The following is a 17336-nucleotide window of genomic DNA, read 5'->3' as shown; positions in this document are numbered from 1 at the left end:
TGCACTTTGGATGCCGCCCACTCCCACCTTCTCAGAAACTGTACAAGCCTGTTATCCCTTTTTCCTCTTGCCATTTGCAACATGGCCCTCTAAACCGGATCCCTCCATTAACTTTTTAAAATGTTCAAGTCTCTCTCATTAAAAGAAATACCTCTACTCAGCTCCTTACCTTCCACTTTCTACCAGTCCCCTCTCTCCTCTTCACAGCAAAACTTCTTGAAAGAGCCGGTCTACACTCAGTTTATCCACATTTCACCTCCCATCCCATCCTCAGCCATCACACCACCAAGTGTCTCTCCCCAAGGGCACCAATTATCTTCATGTTGCTAAATCCGACCTGCTTCTCCAGCCCTGTCTTACTTGATACTGGTAGTGCTCATTGTTGGCTGTCTACCCAGCTTCTATTTCTCCATTCTTCCTTTACAGCCAAACCCCAATTTTATTCAGGTTTCTATTTTCTCCTAAAGTGTTTCAGGGAAGGGTGACCTCAACTTCAAGGGCAGACAGCCTCTGGACTAGGCAGCTTGGCTTTCCCCTGGTGATTGGCGTTGGTTGAGGGTGTGCATATGAACCAAACTGGCTCACACAGAAAAGAACTATGATTGGGAAGAGAAAACACACCACCACCTCCTTTTACTCTTGTTCCTCTTTTATGTAAGAGAATGCGTTTCTTTAATGCATGAATCTAGTTTTAGAGGGTATTTTCTATTAATTGCACCCAAAATCATCCCAACTGACACATTTAACCCTACTGGCCATTCTTCTCCTCGAATGCTCTTCCTTTGGTACTGCCTGTCCCCACCCACCCTGGTTTTCCTTCTACAGCCCTGGCTACCACTTCACAATCTGCTAAGTGGAAGGGACATTGGCTTTTTCAAACCACAAGGATATTGTTGAGTGTAATTACACACATTAAAGATAACTTTCTAAGCAGCTCCCTTAATACTAAAAAAAAAAAAAAAAAAGCTAAGAGAAAGAAAAGCCCATTAATTAGTAATAAACCTATTAGTGTTACACCAAGATAAATACTGGTAAATATAACTTGTGTTTTCTACCTTGTGTATTTCTTTCTCTTTTTTTTTTAAATATATATTTTATTGATTTTACAGAGAGGAAGGGAGAGGGATAGAGAGCTAGAAACATCGACCAGCTGCCTCCTGCACACCCCATACTGGGGATGTGCCCGCAACCAAGGTACATGCCCTTGACTGGAATCGAGCCTGGGACCTTTCAGTCCGCAGGCCGACGCTCTATCCACTGAGCCAAGCCGGTTAGGTAGTGTCTTTCTTTTTTTTAAAAAATATATTTTTGTTGATTTCAGAGAGGGAGGGGGAGAGAGAAAGAGATAGAAACATCAATGATGAGAAAGAATCATTCATTGGCTGACTCCTGCACGCCCCCCAATGGGGACTGAGCCCACAACCCGGGCAGGTGCCCTTGACCAGAATCGAACCCGGGACCCTTCAGTCCCCAGGCCAACGCTCTATCCACTGAGCCAAACCAGCTAGGGCTACCATGTGTCTTTCTAAATGGTTACCAGTGTATCACGAAGGACAAAGACCTTGATGTCAAATAAATTCTACCCTGCAAATCCTGTCTCTGCTGTTCTGGGGCCAGTTACACGGGAGGAGGACTCTGGGGGCGCCAATGTTTCCAGCAAGACCCTTTCCCAGCTGCAGGACCGTGTGGGCTCATCTGGGCGTTCAGAACAACCCAGAAGGGAGTGGGCTTCGCAGGTTCAACCTGGTTGGGCTGCTCAGGACTCTCTCAGAGAAGGACTGAGGCAACATTCTCCATTACTACGCATAGGGAAAGCCAGTCCATCAAGTATAAGCAACAGGCTAATCATTCTCAGGGATACAAAGAAGAACATGACACTATGTTCCTCACTTATAGCTATTTGGTCAAAGGCATGAGGTAAGTTTTATTTATTTTTATTTCCCTCATTACCAAGCAGAGCTTTGTAACTAATAACATACTCAATAAATATTTGTTAATTTAACCAATTAAGAGAAACTGATGACGTATATGCCCTCTAGAAGTTTGATTTGGCCGTAAGAATGAGTCATTTAGAGGCGTAAGTGCAGAGGCTTGAGGCACTGATTTTGAAGTCAGAAAGTCCCCAATTCAAGTTGCAGCCACACTAACGCCAGTTCCTTCATCTTGAAAATGGAGGTGATAAAATTTGCCTCAGAGGGTTGTGTGTTAGGGTTATCTAACACGTATCTCATTTATGACTTACTAGGTGTACCGGTTAATACTGCGGATTTTTTTCAATAGCTGGAGTTATACATATGTTGATATATATGCGAGTTGATATGTATGCTATTTTGTTGTATTGCTCCTTCAGATTACCACTTGTTCCGATCGATGGCACACGTACTTTCTGAGCAGCACTTCAAAACGTACGAAGTGGAAAATTGGGTCTCTCAATGGTCTGCCTCAAAACAAGAAAAGTTCTATTGGGACAGTATCCACCAATTACCTGAAAGATGGGGGAAATGTGTAGCTAGCGATGGACATTACTTTGAATAAAGCACTTTTGATGTTTCTCTTGAAATTATCATGTTTTCTTTGATTACAAAATCCACATTGTTACAGTTAATAATGTGGATTAATTATTAACTGGTTAATAGTGCGAATTAACTCTTAACCGGTTAATAATGCAGATTAACTATTAACCGGTTAATAATGCAGATTAATTCACCAGTTAATAGTGCGGATTACCTCTTAACAGATTAATAATGAGGAGAGAGAATCATTGATTGGCTGTTTCCTGCATGTCCCCCACTGGGGCTCAAGCCCACAACCCAGGCATGTGCCCTGACCAGGAACCAAACAGTGACCTCCTGGTTCATAGGTTGACTCTCACCCACTGAGCCATGCCGGCCAGGCAACAATATACTTTTAAATGCTGACGTTCCTTCTCCTCTTAGGATTTTCTGCATACTTATTAATGCAATTCCTACCTATGTCTATGACTTCTTAGCCCATATTACTAAAGCTACAGAAATATAAAGTATCTTCATAAACTTCTTGCACGATTTAAAAACTTCAATAGCTTGGGTAATTGATATAATAAAATTAAGCCTTTAAAAGCATACTTCTTAAACTACAAAACAGCCACACTCATATGTATTTTCATATTTTCAAACCCTGTGACTAATGGAAATAGTTTTATGGATCTGAGGGAGTTAATTGTATTCTCTGCTTAGTCATCTTGAAGTTCATGTTTGCTAAAAGAAAAAAGTCCTTGCATATCAGAAGGATCACAGATCAATTCTACTGTAACTATAATCTAATAAAGATTTAACACGAAATGAACAGCCTGGTTGGTGTAGCTCAGGGTTGAGCATTGATCAATGATTCTCTCTCATCATTGTTGTTTTTATTTCTCTCCCCCTCTCCCTTCCTCTCTGAAATCAATAAAAATAAAACACACGAAATGAACATTATAAAGATCATGTATTACATTCATTAGTCAACTCTTGTATGTAGTCAGTAGAATTTTTCTAAATGGATAATTGATAACCAAAATACATGAGACAAGAAAACAGAGCTTAAATATTGATTTTTTTTTGGTCAACTTTCTTTCTTTAGGCCACAAATATCTGAATATGTGGTATAAAGTGCCACAATTATAATTTTATTTTTAACATATATATATGTTTTTAAATCCTCACTCAAGGATATTTCCCCATTGATTTTGAGAGAGAGTGGAAGAGGGAAAGAAAAATACATCAATTGGTTGTCTCCTGCATGAGCCCTGAGGAGCCTGCAACCAAGGTTCGTGCCTCTGACCAGAATTGAACCTGGGACCCTTTGGTCCACAGGCCAAGGCTCTATCCACTGAGCCAAACTGGCTAGGGCCACAATTATAGCTTTACACATTGTATGCCACAAGCGCCTGTAAACGTAAGTGGTGGACCTTCCACACACGCCACGTGCATCTATAAAAAGAACAAACAATTTCCCCTAAGTGGCAGCCCTGACCAACTTTAAAAATTTTTCAGCTGAAAATATTCAAGAACACCCGAATTGTGAGTAATATATTTATTTTTATAATATTCATTGCAAATTGATTTTTTAAATTAAATTCAAAATATCGTGGCGTGTGGGGATGCTTTTCCTTTTGGACGTGTGGCAGTTAACTGGTTTTAAATGAACCTTTCTGAATCAATGGACCAGAAGGTGGTAACATGTATCTAAAGAACATGCTTGTTTTATGTTTCTATGTGTGTGTATATGCAAATGTGTGCACTAAGTATACATACACTAAGACAGCAGACTAAGTGTGCACACATGAGTATGTGCATGTACACACACACACGTTTTAAAGAAACTTTGACTTTCACCAAAGCAGTTTCCCTTCAGCCAGTTTAATATATCTGGCAGACCTCTATAGAGTAAGTGATTAACAGGTATAGCACATCAGTTGACCTGAATTGTGAAAATGAAAGTATTACCAAGGTAATGGTTAAATAAGGCTGTGAATGAGAACAAAAAGTTCAAAATCTACCTAAAAATGTTTCTTTTGTCTATTTAAAAATAAAAGAAACCAGCTGTCTTTATTCTCCTCCTCAAGCCGTCTCTATTTAAACAATTGTGAGCCAGGGACTAAATAGATTTTTTATTTCCTGGAAGATAAAGTTTGGCTTCCAGACACCAAAGAAACAACTTGAAACTAAAAAATGTTAAAAAATCCAAGTTGAACTCTCTGCTTGGGAAGCATATCTCTCCGGATCCTCGGAGAAGATCTGATGACCCCAGGTGCCAGGATGGGTGTGCTGGCCTGATTGCTCAGGCTCTGCACAGGAACACAGAGCATCGCAGCCCTTCAGAATGAGGACTGGCCATCCCAGAAAGCACAGGCTGTGGTCAGGATGAAAACTAGAGCCCTCAGGCCTTAATGTGGTGACCAGCCACTTCACAGAGAAAACAGACAGGAGACAGACCACTGAGCAAGACAGTGTGGATGTGGTGGCTTTGGTCAAAACCCACGGTGGGTTCTTACTAGTCACTGGTGTCACTGCTTGGATTGTCACTGTAGCTGTGAGGAAAATATCGACGTCCTAAATAGATGAAGATCTGCACTATCTGACAACACTAAAAAACTGTCCCTGTGCCCCTGCACTTCTAAGCCATGGGCTCCCTCGCTTTCAAGAAGCAACAGAAAGAAGGATAAATCACAAGACTTTCTGCTTTTGAAACATTTCCTCTTTTATAAATTCTGTAAAACTAGGTCTATAAAATAAAATCATGGATAAAAGCAGCAAAATTAAGTAAACCAACTTATAACCAAGATATTTAAAGCAATTCAAACTATATTAAAAACTGTAATTGTATATTAATTTTGACTATTCTGTTCTTATTAAAATGAAAGGCAATCTGGAAATATCTGTACATATATACAGTGCATAATACATAAATACTGTGCATACATATGAAACCACACCCCTAATCATATAGACTAGCCACAAGAGGGCGCTTTAAGAATGGAAAGAGATCGCCAAAATTAATTCCTTCAGATGCTTATTTCAATAAGTATTGGGTACACATCTTCAAACTTTTAAAAAGAAACTTGTATTCCAAATTATTTTTCTACAGCCATAAGCTTATTTTAAGGGTATCTATCTATATCTTATATTCCAAATCTTAACTAGAGGGTCAATGCATCTAGTACTTGGTAAACGAGTCTTTATGTTATCAGACAGATTAAAATGATGGACAGTAAAACTGCCATCTTGTACAGAGGGTTTTATGAATGTGCTCAGAGCCATGTACAAGGCTTGGAAAAACTTTGCTATTAAAACAAAGAAATGAGGTTTCTTCCCATCATGATCACTTTAAGCTGCCATATTTCAGAACATTTTCAAGTCTGGTACACATGATAATGACTTGTACTTTACGTATAACAACAGTTCCATTTAATTACTATTAGAAGTGAAATGCCAGGATCTATACCTAGAGAGACTTCCTTGATCAGCTCAGCAGCAGCATGGCAACCCTGAACGAGTATCCTGGTCCAGGTCGACAGATCCCGATGTGTCTCCACCCTGAAGAGATGCATCTCAATGCCCTGCCGAGAGCCTGTCCTGGTAGCAAACGTGAGGTCAGAACCAAGGGAGGGTGATCGACATCCAGAGCCAGAATGAACCAACCTAGGACCACAAACAGAGCAAAGACTAAAAGTACTTAATGTACTGTCAGAGGAAGATGTCAGCAATTGATACCGGCTGATACGCAGAAAATTATAAAAGCCATCAGCAGTGTTTGGAGAAATACATTTCAATATAAGCAGATACCATTCTGTTTTCCCATAAAATGACCCTTGGTGTCACAGGCACAGGGCCCCAATTTCCCACTGACATTTTTATGCTCCCAAGAGGCTATGCATATCAATAAAAGGTTCAATTCTGTTTAGGAAATGATAAGCCCCTACACATGCATAGCTGCTTCTTTATCAACCTCACTCACCAGATTAGTGTGTGTGTGTAAATACATATATATATATATTTGTGTGTGCGCGCGCGAAGGATCAACCTACACTGACACATCATAATCACCCAAAGTCCACAGTTTATAATACCTCAGTGAAACTGCTAAAAAAAACCCCACACAGTGAAGTACACATGTGGAAAAAAAACGAGAAAAGTAATTTTCTTTAGGGTCATTAAACTATTCAACATTTTGTTTCATGGCAACCACTTAATACAGTTCAATTTATTCACTTCTCCCAAAAAATATTTCCTATAAGTCCTAAGTAGATCAGTATAAAAGTACATACTTCCTCACTTATTAGAAATCCAGCCGACAATGTTTCCCATACAGAATTTTTAAAAACTTGACTAAGAAATGTACAGCAAAGAGAAAAAATGGCTTGTTGGCTTCATGGTAGGCTGTATACCTATAATATTTTCTACAAATATGCTGGTTCCTTCCTTCACTCCTCTAACAACCTGAGGAAGAACACATCTAAGAGCAAATGGGTGCTCCTTTACATTGCCCTTAGTTGTCAGGGAGTCACTATTGGTTCAGATAAAAGGCAAGAGTGCATTTCTTAAAGAAAAGGCAATTTCTTCTAATCCACCAACTGGTTTAACCAAGTTAATTACTATAGTTCTCAACACTGGCTGTATACTAGAATCACCTGGTAAACAGCTTTTAAAAATGACTGATGCCTGGCTCACATCCTCAAAAATTCAGACTTAACTGGTCTAGGGTGTGGCCCAGGAAATTTTATTAAAAGTTTTCCAGATGGTTCAAGTGTGAGGCTACAGTTGAGAAGCACTAAACTAGTGGCTTGCCAACATTTTTGTCTAAGCACCCTTTCTATACTCTTAAAAACTACAGAGTACTCTAAAATGCTTTTGTTTACATTCTTATATTTATTGATAATTAGAAATTAAAATGCTTTTGTTTGCATCCATTATATTTATTGATAATTAGAAATTAAAACTGAGCAATTTAAAAATATTAATTCATTTAAAAATAATAAACCTGTCACTTTTTTAAATTAATTTATTGTTTAAGGTATTACAAATAGTAGTACATGTCTCCTTTTTTCCCCCATTGACATGTTAATATAAATAACTTATCTTTATTAAAATATCTTCCAAAACACAAACATTTAATGAAGAGTGGCACTATTTTAATTTTTTTACAAATTTTCTTATATCCAGCTTAATGAAAGGTAGCTGAATTCTCCTATCAGCTTCTGCATTCTGTTGCAGTATGTAGTTGAAGTATATGAAGAAACCCCAGCCTCACACAGTATGCAGCTAGAAAAGGAAGTATTTTAATAGCCTTTAAGATATTTGTGGATATCCTGTCCACTGAACCAAAACTCCAAGTGCTTTCTTTTTTAAAAAACATATTTTTATTGATTTCAGAGAGGAAGGGAGACGGAGAGAGAGAGGGAGATAGAAACATTAATGATTAGAGAGAATCACTGATTGGCAGCCTCCTGTACACCCTCCACTGGAGATTGAGCCTGCAACCTGGGCATGTGCCCTTGACCAGAATCAAGCCTGGGACCCTTCAGTTCATAGGCTGACGTTCTATCCATTGAACCAAACCAACTAGGGCTTTTAAAAAAATATTTTAAATATATTTTTATTTATTTCAGAGAGGAAGGGGGAGGGAGAGAGATAGAAACATCGATGATAGAGAATCATTCATTGGCTGCCTCCTGCACACCCCACAGTGGGGATTGAACCTGCAATCTGGGCATGTACCCTGACTGGGAATCGAACCCTGACCTCCCGGTTCATAGGTTTACACTCAATCACTGAGCAACTGCATCCAGGCATCAAGTGCTTTCTTAAAGGTCAGCTGCATTGTAGGATCTGAAACCTTACCAATAAAGTTAATATCCTGTTACATTAAAAATCCACTGGTTTCTCTTGCATTTTGAATGGATCTTTTATATATATATATATATTTTTATTGATTAAGATATTACATATGTGTCCTTATCCCCACGTTACCCCCTACCCCCCCCCCCCTCATGCCCTCACCCCCCTGTTGTCCATGTCCATTGGTTAGGCCTATATGCTTGCATATAAATCCTTTGGTTGATCTTTCCCCCTTACCCCCACCCTCCCCTACCTTCCCTCCAAGGCCTGACAGTCCAATCAATGCCTCTCCGTCTCTGGATCAGTCCTTGTTCATCAGTTTATGTTGTTCATTATATTCCACAAATGAGTGAGATCATGTGGTGTTTATCCTTCTCTGACTGGCTTATTTCACTTAGCATAATGCTCTCCAGTACCATCCATGCTGTGGTAAATGGTAAGAGTTCCTTTTTCTTCTTCCTCTTCTTAAAGAATACCTTTCAGCATTTCATATAATGCTGGTTTGGTGGTGATGAACTCCTTTAGCTTTTTCTTATCTGTGAAGCTCTTTATCTGACCTTCAATTCTGAATGATAGCTTTGCTGGATAAAGTAATCTTGGCTGTAGGTTCTTGGTATTCATCACTTTGAATATTTCTTGCCATTCCCTTCTGGCCTGCAAAGTTTCTGTTGAGAAATCAGCTGACAGTCGTATGGGTACTCCCTTGTAGGTAACTGACTGTCTTTCTCTTGCTGCTTTTAAGATTCTCTGTCTTTTGCTCTTGGCATTTTAATTATGATGTGTCTTGGTGGGGTCCTCTTTGGGTTCCTTTTGTTTGGGGTTCTCTGCGCTTCCTGGACTTGTAAGTCTATTTCTTTCACCAGGTAGGGGAAGTTTTCTGTCATTATTTCTTCAAATAGGTTTTCAATATCTTGCCCTCTCTCTTCTTCTGGTACCCCTATAATTCTGATGTTGGTACGCTTGAAGTTGTCCCAGAGGCTCCTTACACTATCTTCATATTTTTGGATTCTTTTTTCTTTTTTCTTTTTCAGTTGGGTATTTTTTGTTTCTTTGTATTTCAAATCTTTGACTTGATTCTTGGGATCCTCTTGTCTGCTGTTGGATCTCTGTATATTATTATTTATTTCAGTCAGTGTATGCTTAATTTCTAGTTGGTCTTTTTTCATATCTTCCAGGGTCTCACTAAATTTATCGGCGGTTTCCATAAAATTCTTGAAAAACCTTATAAACGTGGCCTTGAACTCTCTATCCAGTCGTTTGCTTTCCTCCATTTCTGTCATTTGTGACCTGTTTCTTTGTCTCCGCATTTTTTATGCTTCCCTGTGTTGGTAGAGTGGCTTTGTGTGCTAGGTGTCCTGTAGGGCCCAGTGGCTCAGCCTCCTCCGTTACCTGAGGTGGAAACTCTTGGTGCACCCCCTTGTGGGCTTTGTGCACAGTCTTGTTGTAGTTATGCCTTGATTGTTGTAGGATCACTGGGAGGAATTGACCTCCAGGCCAACTGGCAGTGAGAATCAGCTGTGTCTGCAGTGGGAGAACTTCTGTGCTGAAGACACCCTTCTGGGGCAAGACTTGCTTCAGTGGGGCTTTGGTGCTCACTGAGTCTGCCCCCTGAGTGTGTCCCTTATGGATCTGAGGAGTTGTAATCCGGATGGTCCCGCTCTGACCACTGGGTACACTGGCCCTTGGATCTAAGGAGGTGCTAATTTAGCCTCTGTCTGAGGTTACCCAGCAGGAGCTAAGAGAACTGCAGATTCCCCTTCCTTTTTTGGAGTTTGGAGGTGCTCCGATGAGGCCCAGCTGTGAGGCAATGCAAGCTGATGTGGGGCCTTGGGCCTTCTCTTGGAAGTTCTGGGTCTCTCTGGCCCAGCTGCAATTGGTTAGGTAATTTTCAGGTTGCAAAGGGCCAGGGCATTCATATGCAAAGCCTCTGCCACAGCCTGGGTGGGGCGGGGTCTCAGGGAATCAAAGGGTGGAGCCAGCAGCTATGGCGGATCCTCAGCCCTGCCCTAAGGGGCGGCGTGTCTCAGTGTCCTGGTAATTGCTGCAAGCACCTCTGAGGGAAAGCCGCTCTCAGGTTCCGAGTTCTGCCTGCTGCCAGACAGTCCAGTTTCTCCCCCTATGAGTCCTGGGTCCCCAGAGACTTCCTGGAACTGGAGTTCAGAGCAGTCGGGAGCTTGTGACTCCCTCCCAATTCAAAAAGACAGCTGCGTCCTCAGGTGCCCACCCCTTTCCGCGCGCGCTCGAGCCTCCGTACCTCTGCACTTTACTTCCGCACCTCCTCTGAATCTATGTGTGCTTTTCTTTTTCCTTCCAGTTGTAGAATTTCCACTCAGCCAGCCTTCCTGTAGTTCTGGATGATGTCCATTTTGCCTTTTCGTTGTATTTTTGAAGTTGTTGTGTGGGAGGCAGCAATTTCCGGTTTTTACGTATGCCGCCATCTTTGTTTCTTTGAATGGATCTTTTTTATATGCTTGCATGATTTTGTAACATCATTCATTGGCCACTTGGAAAATATTTTTCACTGAGCTATGCAGATTTTCCAAATGTTTAAACCATCTCATTATACAATATCAAAAAGTGACATTTGCTAACACCTCACTTACAGATGGTTCAAGTGTGAGGCTACAGTTGAGAAGCACTAACCTGTATTCTAAAATGCTTTGGTTTACATTCGTTATATTTAATGATAATTAGAAATTAAAATGCTTTTGTTTGCATCCATTATATTTATTGATAATTACTGTTACATCATCAGAAAATTCTTTAGGTGCTGGAAAACTGTCAACTCACAGGGACAGATACATGCTTTCCAGAATTCCAATTTTTGTTTGAAAGCTAGAATTTTATAATTGACAACAAATACTACCCGTGTTTTTCTTAAGTGACAAAATCATTTTGGTCATCTTAGAGAAAAATGTCTGACGAATACCCAAGTCTCATTTACCATAGTTTGTCAGCCAGTTGTTATTTCAAGTAAAAAATGGTGTTCCATGAAAAACACAGCAAGTTCAGCTCACAACTCAAATACACATGTGCTTTTCTTTTGAGAAAACCACCATGCTTCACAATATTAAAAAGGTGAATACTCAAGGATTGAGAGGTAATAAAACGAGTAATTTTTACTGCTCCAACAAAGACATTTTTAGGTTAAATTGGCATCCTCCCACCCCCTCCAAGTCATACAGTTTGGTGCCCATTGTCTTGATTCATGATAAGGCATCAGCAATTTTACCAACTCTCAGTGCAAATGTCAACAGTGAAAAAAGCAAGTTATTTCTTAGTAATAATTTTGAACTCATCTTCAGATCCCCTGAAGAAGGGATTCCCAGAGGTCCATGAAAGTAGACTTTGAGAACCGCCTCATTGAGTTGATTCCGAGAGAACTAACATGCCACTTAAACATTAGCTATTTCAGCAAGAGTTAAATAAGCTTCAAAATTACTCTACATATCATCCAAGTAAGGCAGAGCATGGGGAAAGTGACAGGGTGCGGTCTACCATATTCAGTTTGGTTGTTAATCCCAAGTCAGACATTAAAAAAATAAAGTCTAGGAAAATGTTTCCTACAGATCTGATTATGAAATATTTGGCAGAGGGAATCTAATGCAAACCAGCTGCTGGAGTTGTACTGTGAGCAGTTAGTTAGCACACGCCGCCAAAAGGCCCCCTTTAGTGGGGAGGCCAGATGAGCTCACGCAAAGGCGTTTTAGCAGCTTTTGCCCTGTAAGTGCTACAAGCACACCACCACTCCCTTTTCCACACTGTAAAGTAGTCACACTTTCTTTGGATCTTTTTCTCCTCCAGTCAAAGAGAGCTTATTGAAAAAGACGACAAAATGCACATCCTACAAAATCCACAGCCCCTTTAAAACCAATGTGCTCTTCTACCTCTATCATGTATCTGGCTTTAATCTCACGAGATGTATAAAATAAAAATAAAAATAAAATAAAAATCCTCTTCATTTACCACTTTAATGTTTTACTTAATTCTTTACCAGCCTGAAATATCAGCTATTTAAGTACACACACACACACACACACACACACGAAGCCTTGCTTTCCAAGAATCTGTAGGGGTGCAAGCCAATATAAATGATAACTCATGATAATTTAATTTACACTACCCTGACAATGTTCTTTGATTTCTGACCATCTACTTTTGTGGATAACCAAGGTCCTTAATTTTTCTTCCCTATGTGTTTATGCAATCTTTTTTTCTTGTCTCATCCATTCATAAGTATTAGAGATAGAATCAGTGAAAAGTGAACATTCAGCCCTTTCTCATCTATACTAATATAAGGGTAATATGCTAATTAGACTAGACGTCTTCTGGACATCATTCCAGACGTCCTTCCTGATGAAGCCGGGGCCGGAGGGAAGCCAACCGGGGTCCCGGGTGACGGAGGGAAGCTGGTGCTGGCAGCTGGGGGAAGGAGGCCTACTCTTGCACCAATTTTCATGCATTGGGCCTCTAGTTACTCATATAAATCTCAAACCCTCTTTCCCCCACACTAAAAAGACACAAGCACACCACTTTCTGGCCTTGCCTTTCTTTGTGGTAAACCTCCTGGTCTGGGTCCATCCTCGGGCTTCTCTCTCAGTGACCATACTCTACCCACTCTGGGAGACAGAGGATGATAAAATCCCACTTAATTATATCATGTACTGACTTAAACCAATTCCACCTGGTGGACACGGCCACATGGAAAAACTAAACTTCTCATCTGCCTGTCATCTATGTTCCTAATCCACTGGTACTTCCTGAACAAAGAGTTAAGAATCCCTGCTGTCACATTAATTACTCTTAGCATGAAACATGTTCAGGGAGCTACAGGCTCCACCCATTTAATTAATGGACAATTTCAATTTGCATGTCTAGGTTGATCCAAATAATACATTTGAATTCCTCACATTTAATATGAAACTTTCACTTCTTGTAAAAGCTGTTGTAAAACTAAACTCCTCTTTTAACAATGGCCAAATTAACCAATTATATTTTTTATATAGAATTCTTCTTTGACTTATTTTCACTTAATAATAAATTATTATTCTTATAATTAAAGCAGCTAAACAACATGTTAGGTACCATTGTAGGCATTTTACAAGTATTAACTCATTTATTACTCACACCCGCCCTATCTCATTAGAGTTTCATTAACAAATGAAAAATCTATAGCACAGAAAGGTTAAGTAACATGCTCCCAATTACCTACTAGAAGTGGCAAAATAAGGATTCAAACTCAAGTTTATTAAGGATTGGCCTTAGTCCCCTCCATTAAATGGCATTGTATTTTTTAAATTATAACATCTTTATTGAAATATATAATTCACATGCCATACACTGTACCCATTTAAAATGTATAGTTCAATAGATTTTAGTACATTCAAAGTTATATAATCACTATCACATTGCATTTTAGCACATTTTCATTACTTCCAAAAGACATCCTATACTCATTGTTTCTCCCACTCCCCACCCTATATTCCTGGCAATGACTACTTGTACTGTCTCTATAGCTCTGCCTATTCTAGACATTTTATACAAATGGAATCAAATACTATGTGGTCTTTTGTGTCTAGCTCCTTTCCACTTAGCATAACGTTTTCAAGGCTCATCCATATTGCAGAGTTTATAAAAATCTTACTCTTTTTTATTTCCAAACAATATTCTATTGTATGGATATACCATATTTTATTCATTCATTATTTGAATGAGCTTGGGTTGCTTCCACTGTTTGGGTTTTATAAGTAATGCTGTTAAAAAAACACTCATGTGTAATTCTGTGGGTGGACATAAGTTTTTGTGTCTCTTGGGTATACAACATACGAGTGGAATTGCTGGGTCATACGGTGACTCTATGTTTACCCTTCTGAGGAACTTCCAGACTGTTTTCCACATTGACTGCACCATTTTCATTTCTAGGAGCCAGTGTATGAGGGTTTCATTTCCTCCACATCCCAGTCTACACTTGTTATTATCTGTCTTTTTACTTATAGGTATCCTAGTGGGTAGGAAGAGGTATCTATCGCGCTGTGATTTCGATTTGCATTTCCCTGATGGCTAGTTATGTTGAGCATCTTGTTATGGCCTTATTAGCTATTTGTATATTTTCTTGGGACAAATGTCTATTCATATCCTTTTCCCATTTTAATTGGGTAATTTATTTTTTTATTATTGAGCTGTAAGAGTTCTTTCTATTTTCTAGATACAAGATCCTGATTAGATATATAGTTTGCAAATATTTTCTCTCACTCTGTGGGTTGTCTTTTCACTTTCTTTTTTGTTTTTTCCACTTTCTTCATGGTGACATTTGAAGCACAAATTTTTTTTAAAATTTTGATGAAGTCTAATTGACTTATTTTTTGTTGCTTACACTTTTGGTTTTCTATCTAAGAAAGCTCTGCCCAAGCCAAGGTCATGAAGATCTACTCCTGTTATAATTTTAACTCTTAAATTTATTTCTAACTTTTCTTTAGTTGCAAATTAATACCACACTAATAGTACAAACACAAACACCCCATTTCCTTCCTTAGTACCAAAGTGCTTTTGTAGTTCTAGGACTTGTCTAGCCTATGGCCAGAACCTAGTTGTTCACGGGATTGTAATTTCTAGTATTAAACAAAGGCTCACCTATGGAATGTCACAGTGCCACAATTAAGGAAAGGTCTAAGGATAAAACTACCCTCCTTGCATTTTATAATCATAACAAGAGAATAAGCTTTTACCCTGAAATTTAAACTTAAGCAATCTCTACAGTCATAGTCATAAGCTTAACTCTTTGGAAAATATAAATTTAATCGTTGCACTTATAATTACTGAGACATGTCCACATGTTTTCATAGGATTCCTGTCATGCTTCCAATGTAACCATGACAGAGAAGCTATAACTTAAGTAACAGAATTTAACTCAACTGAGATTTAACGAGGGCCTACTATATGCAAAGCATTATAGGAAGTGCTGAGATGGCTAAGTCACAGTTCTTAACTCAAGGTTATAATTTAGTGGGGAGTAAGAAACAAAACAAGAGAAACTGACGGTTAGAGTCAGTCTTCCTGTAGGACCCTTATGACCTGAAGGACTTAATGAGGGGACCTCTCATTCTGAGGCTCAACAAATCCCTTGTCTCTATTCTGTGATCTAGGTGTTCCAGCTCTAAATCACAGAGACACTCCTGAAAAGCTATGTAAAAATTGTATTTTTATTAAAAAAAAAAAAAAGATATATGTAAGGGAGCGTGGCAAGTTGCAGGAAGTCCTATATAACATGAAAGTCTTCCTGTAATGTAAGGAATACCCTTCCTCGCATAAATCTTTGCTTGCTCAAAGCAGGACTGCTCCCCACTGTTCCCTGTGGGACATACCAGATGGTTTCAACATTTAGCTCTTTTGAGTACCAAATGCTTTTCTGTGGGGCTCCTTTTTAATGTGTAGTCTCTGAGTAACATCAAAACCTGATTCTTGGGGGCAATGGGGGGTGAATATGAACACATATGCAATAACTTAATAAAAAACAACAACAAAAAAAGCCTGATTCTTTTTAAAGCTCCAATAAAACTAAATGTGCAATATGTCTTCTAGTTTAACACGAGGTAACTAGTTTCCAGTTCTCTCTTAAGACATACTGGCACCCAAATCTACATTTCTCTGTTCCTTGTGCTTCTAACTCCCCACTTCTAGCATGCTAGAAACATCCCATTGCTTCAGGTCAAATCAATGTTTATTTGATGAAATCAAAATTATGTGCTCTTCTACCAGAAAGAGAAATTGAAGAATATTTTGGCTGAGCTGTGTGGTTTATCCACAGTACCACATTCTGGTTTAAATGATTTCATCACTCGGTCAAGAGGCTACCACAATTTCAGTGGTTTTGTAGTCACAGTCAATAAAGTAAAGGAAAAACACACACACTATTTACTTATATTCATGACTAAGCAAGTCTTGAAGGGAGCAGTTAGAAAGCGGCTTCAACAACTTAAAAAATGCGCACAAAAATACTAATGACAGAAACCATTTATTCTGAAGTAGGAGAAAATTATCAATAAGGTTGTGAAATAAAAGTTTTTGACTAAATCAACTATGTCAGCTACTTAAATCCTATTTTAGGCACCTAAGATAATAGACTTCACTTTAAAATTCTTTTGAAGATTTAGAGTAGGACAGATACTTTCTTTTTGTGTCTTTTGTCTTACCTTGTGGCAACAAGAGGGTAGCTGTGACATGGTGATGCCCAGGCATCCCTTGTCCATGGCATACAGTCATAAAGCAGCAAATCCTTTTCAGTCACAGCCATGAGAACAGGTCTCCACTGTTGTCTTCCACCATCTAGTTTTGCCTGTTACAATGGTGAAATCCAGAAAGCAGAGCTAACTATAACGATATGTAATTATAAAAGTCCATTCAGTGGTGGTCTGACATAGCAGGTCTCGAGTCTCCATTTGTTTCTCCATTCATATTTTCTAAACATCAGTATTTCTCCAATATTTTTTGTAAGAAATATATTTTAAATACTTTCAATAAAGAATTTAAAAACCTGATTTAAATATTTTTTAAAAAAGAAAAAGAAATATTTTACATTACAACCCAATACACACACACATATATAAATAACTAAATGTAAAAATTTCTAACACAATATAATCTCTATATTTTGTGCAGTGTACTCTGATCATTTCTAGTTTTTTTTTAAATGCTGATGACCTACTATGTTGTATTCTGGAAAACACTCATATAAACTATTGTCAAATATTTCTCTATTATACTTAGGAAGTTTATGTTTCAGTTTCAAACATACCATTGCATTTACTTGCATAAAGTTCAATGATCTCTCTGAGGGTTTAAAATAAAGGAAAACCACCACTGTTTATCCATACTGTCAAGGATCCAAGGCCCAAAAGCAAAAGACTACATTCAGAAAAAGCTTTGGAATCATCAAAATATTTGTCCTCATGGCCCTGGTCGGATAGCTCAGTTGGTTAGAGC

General features: G+C 38.8%; 1 protein-coding gene across 3 annotated transcripts in view; it reads right to left on the bottom strand.

Moving 5' to 3' along the window:
- Positions 1 to 17336, bottom strand: part of SNTB2 (syntrophin beta 2) — a 77776-nt gene that overhangs the window by 8716 nt on the left and 51724 nt on the right. Inside the window, exons 4-5 of one of the 3 annotated variants that reach the window (XM_081107761.1) lie at positions 16547 to 16689; positions 5965 to 6161 (exon numbers count right to left, since the gene is read on the bottom strand). In XM_081107761.1, the coding sequence (XP_080963887.1) occupies positions 5965 to 6161; positions 16547 to 16689 (340 nt within the window). Of the gene's footprint in view, positions 1 to 5964; positions 6186 to 16546; positions 16690 to 17336 lie in introns of all 3 variants that reach the window. The other 2 variants (XM_081107762.1, XM_081107763.1) reach the window with 2 other exon arrangements.

The sequence above is a fragment of the Myotis nattereri genome, assembly GCF_964212035.1.
Source record: "Myotis nattereri genome assembly, chromosome: 15".
Classification (NCBI taxonomy): Eukaryota; Metazoa; Chordata; class Mammalia; order Chiroptera; family Vespertilionidae; genus Myotis; species Myotis nattereri.
Note: the sequence above shows the minus strand (reverse complement) of the source record. Positions and strands in the feature narration are given on the sequence as shown.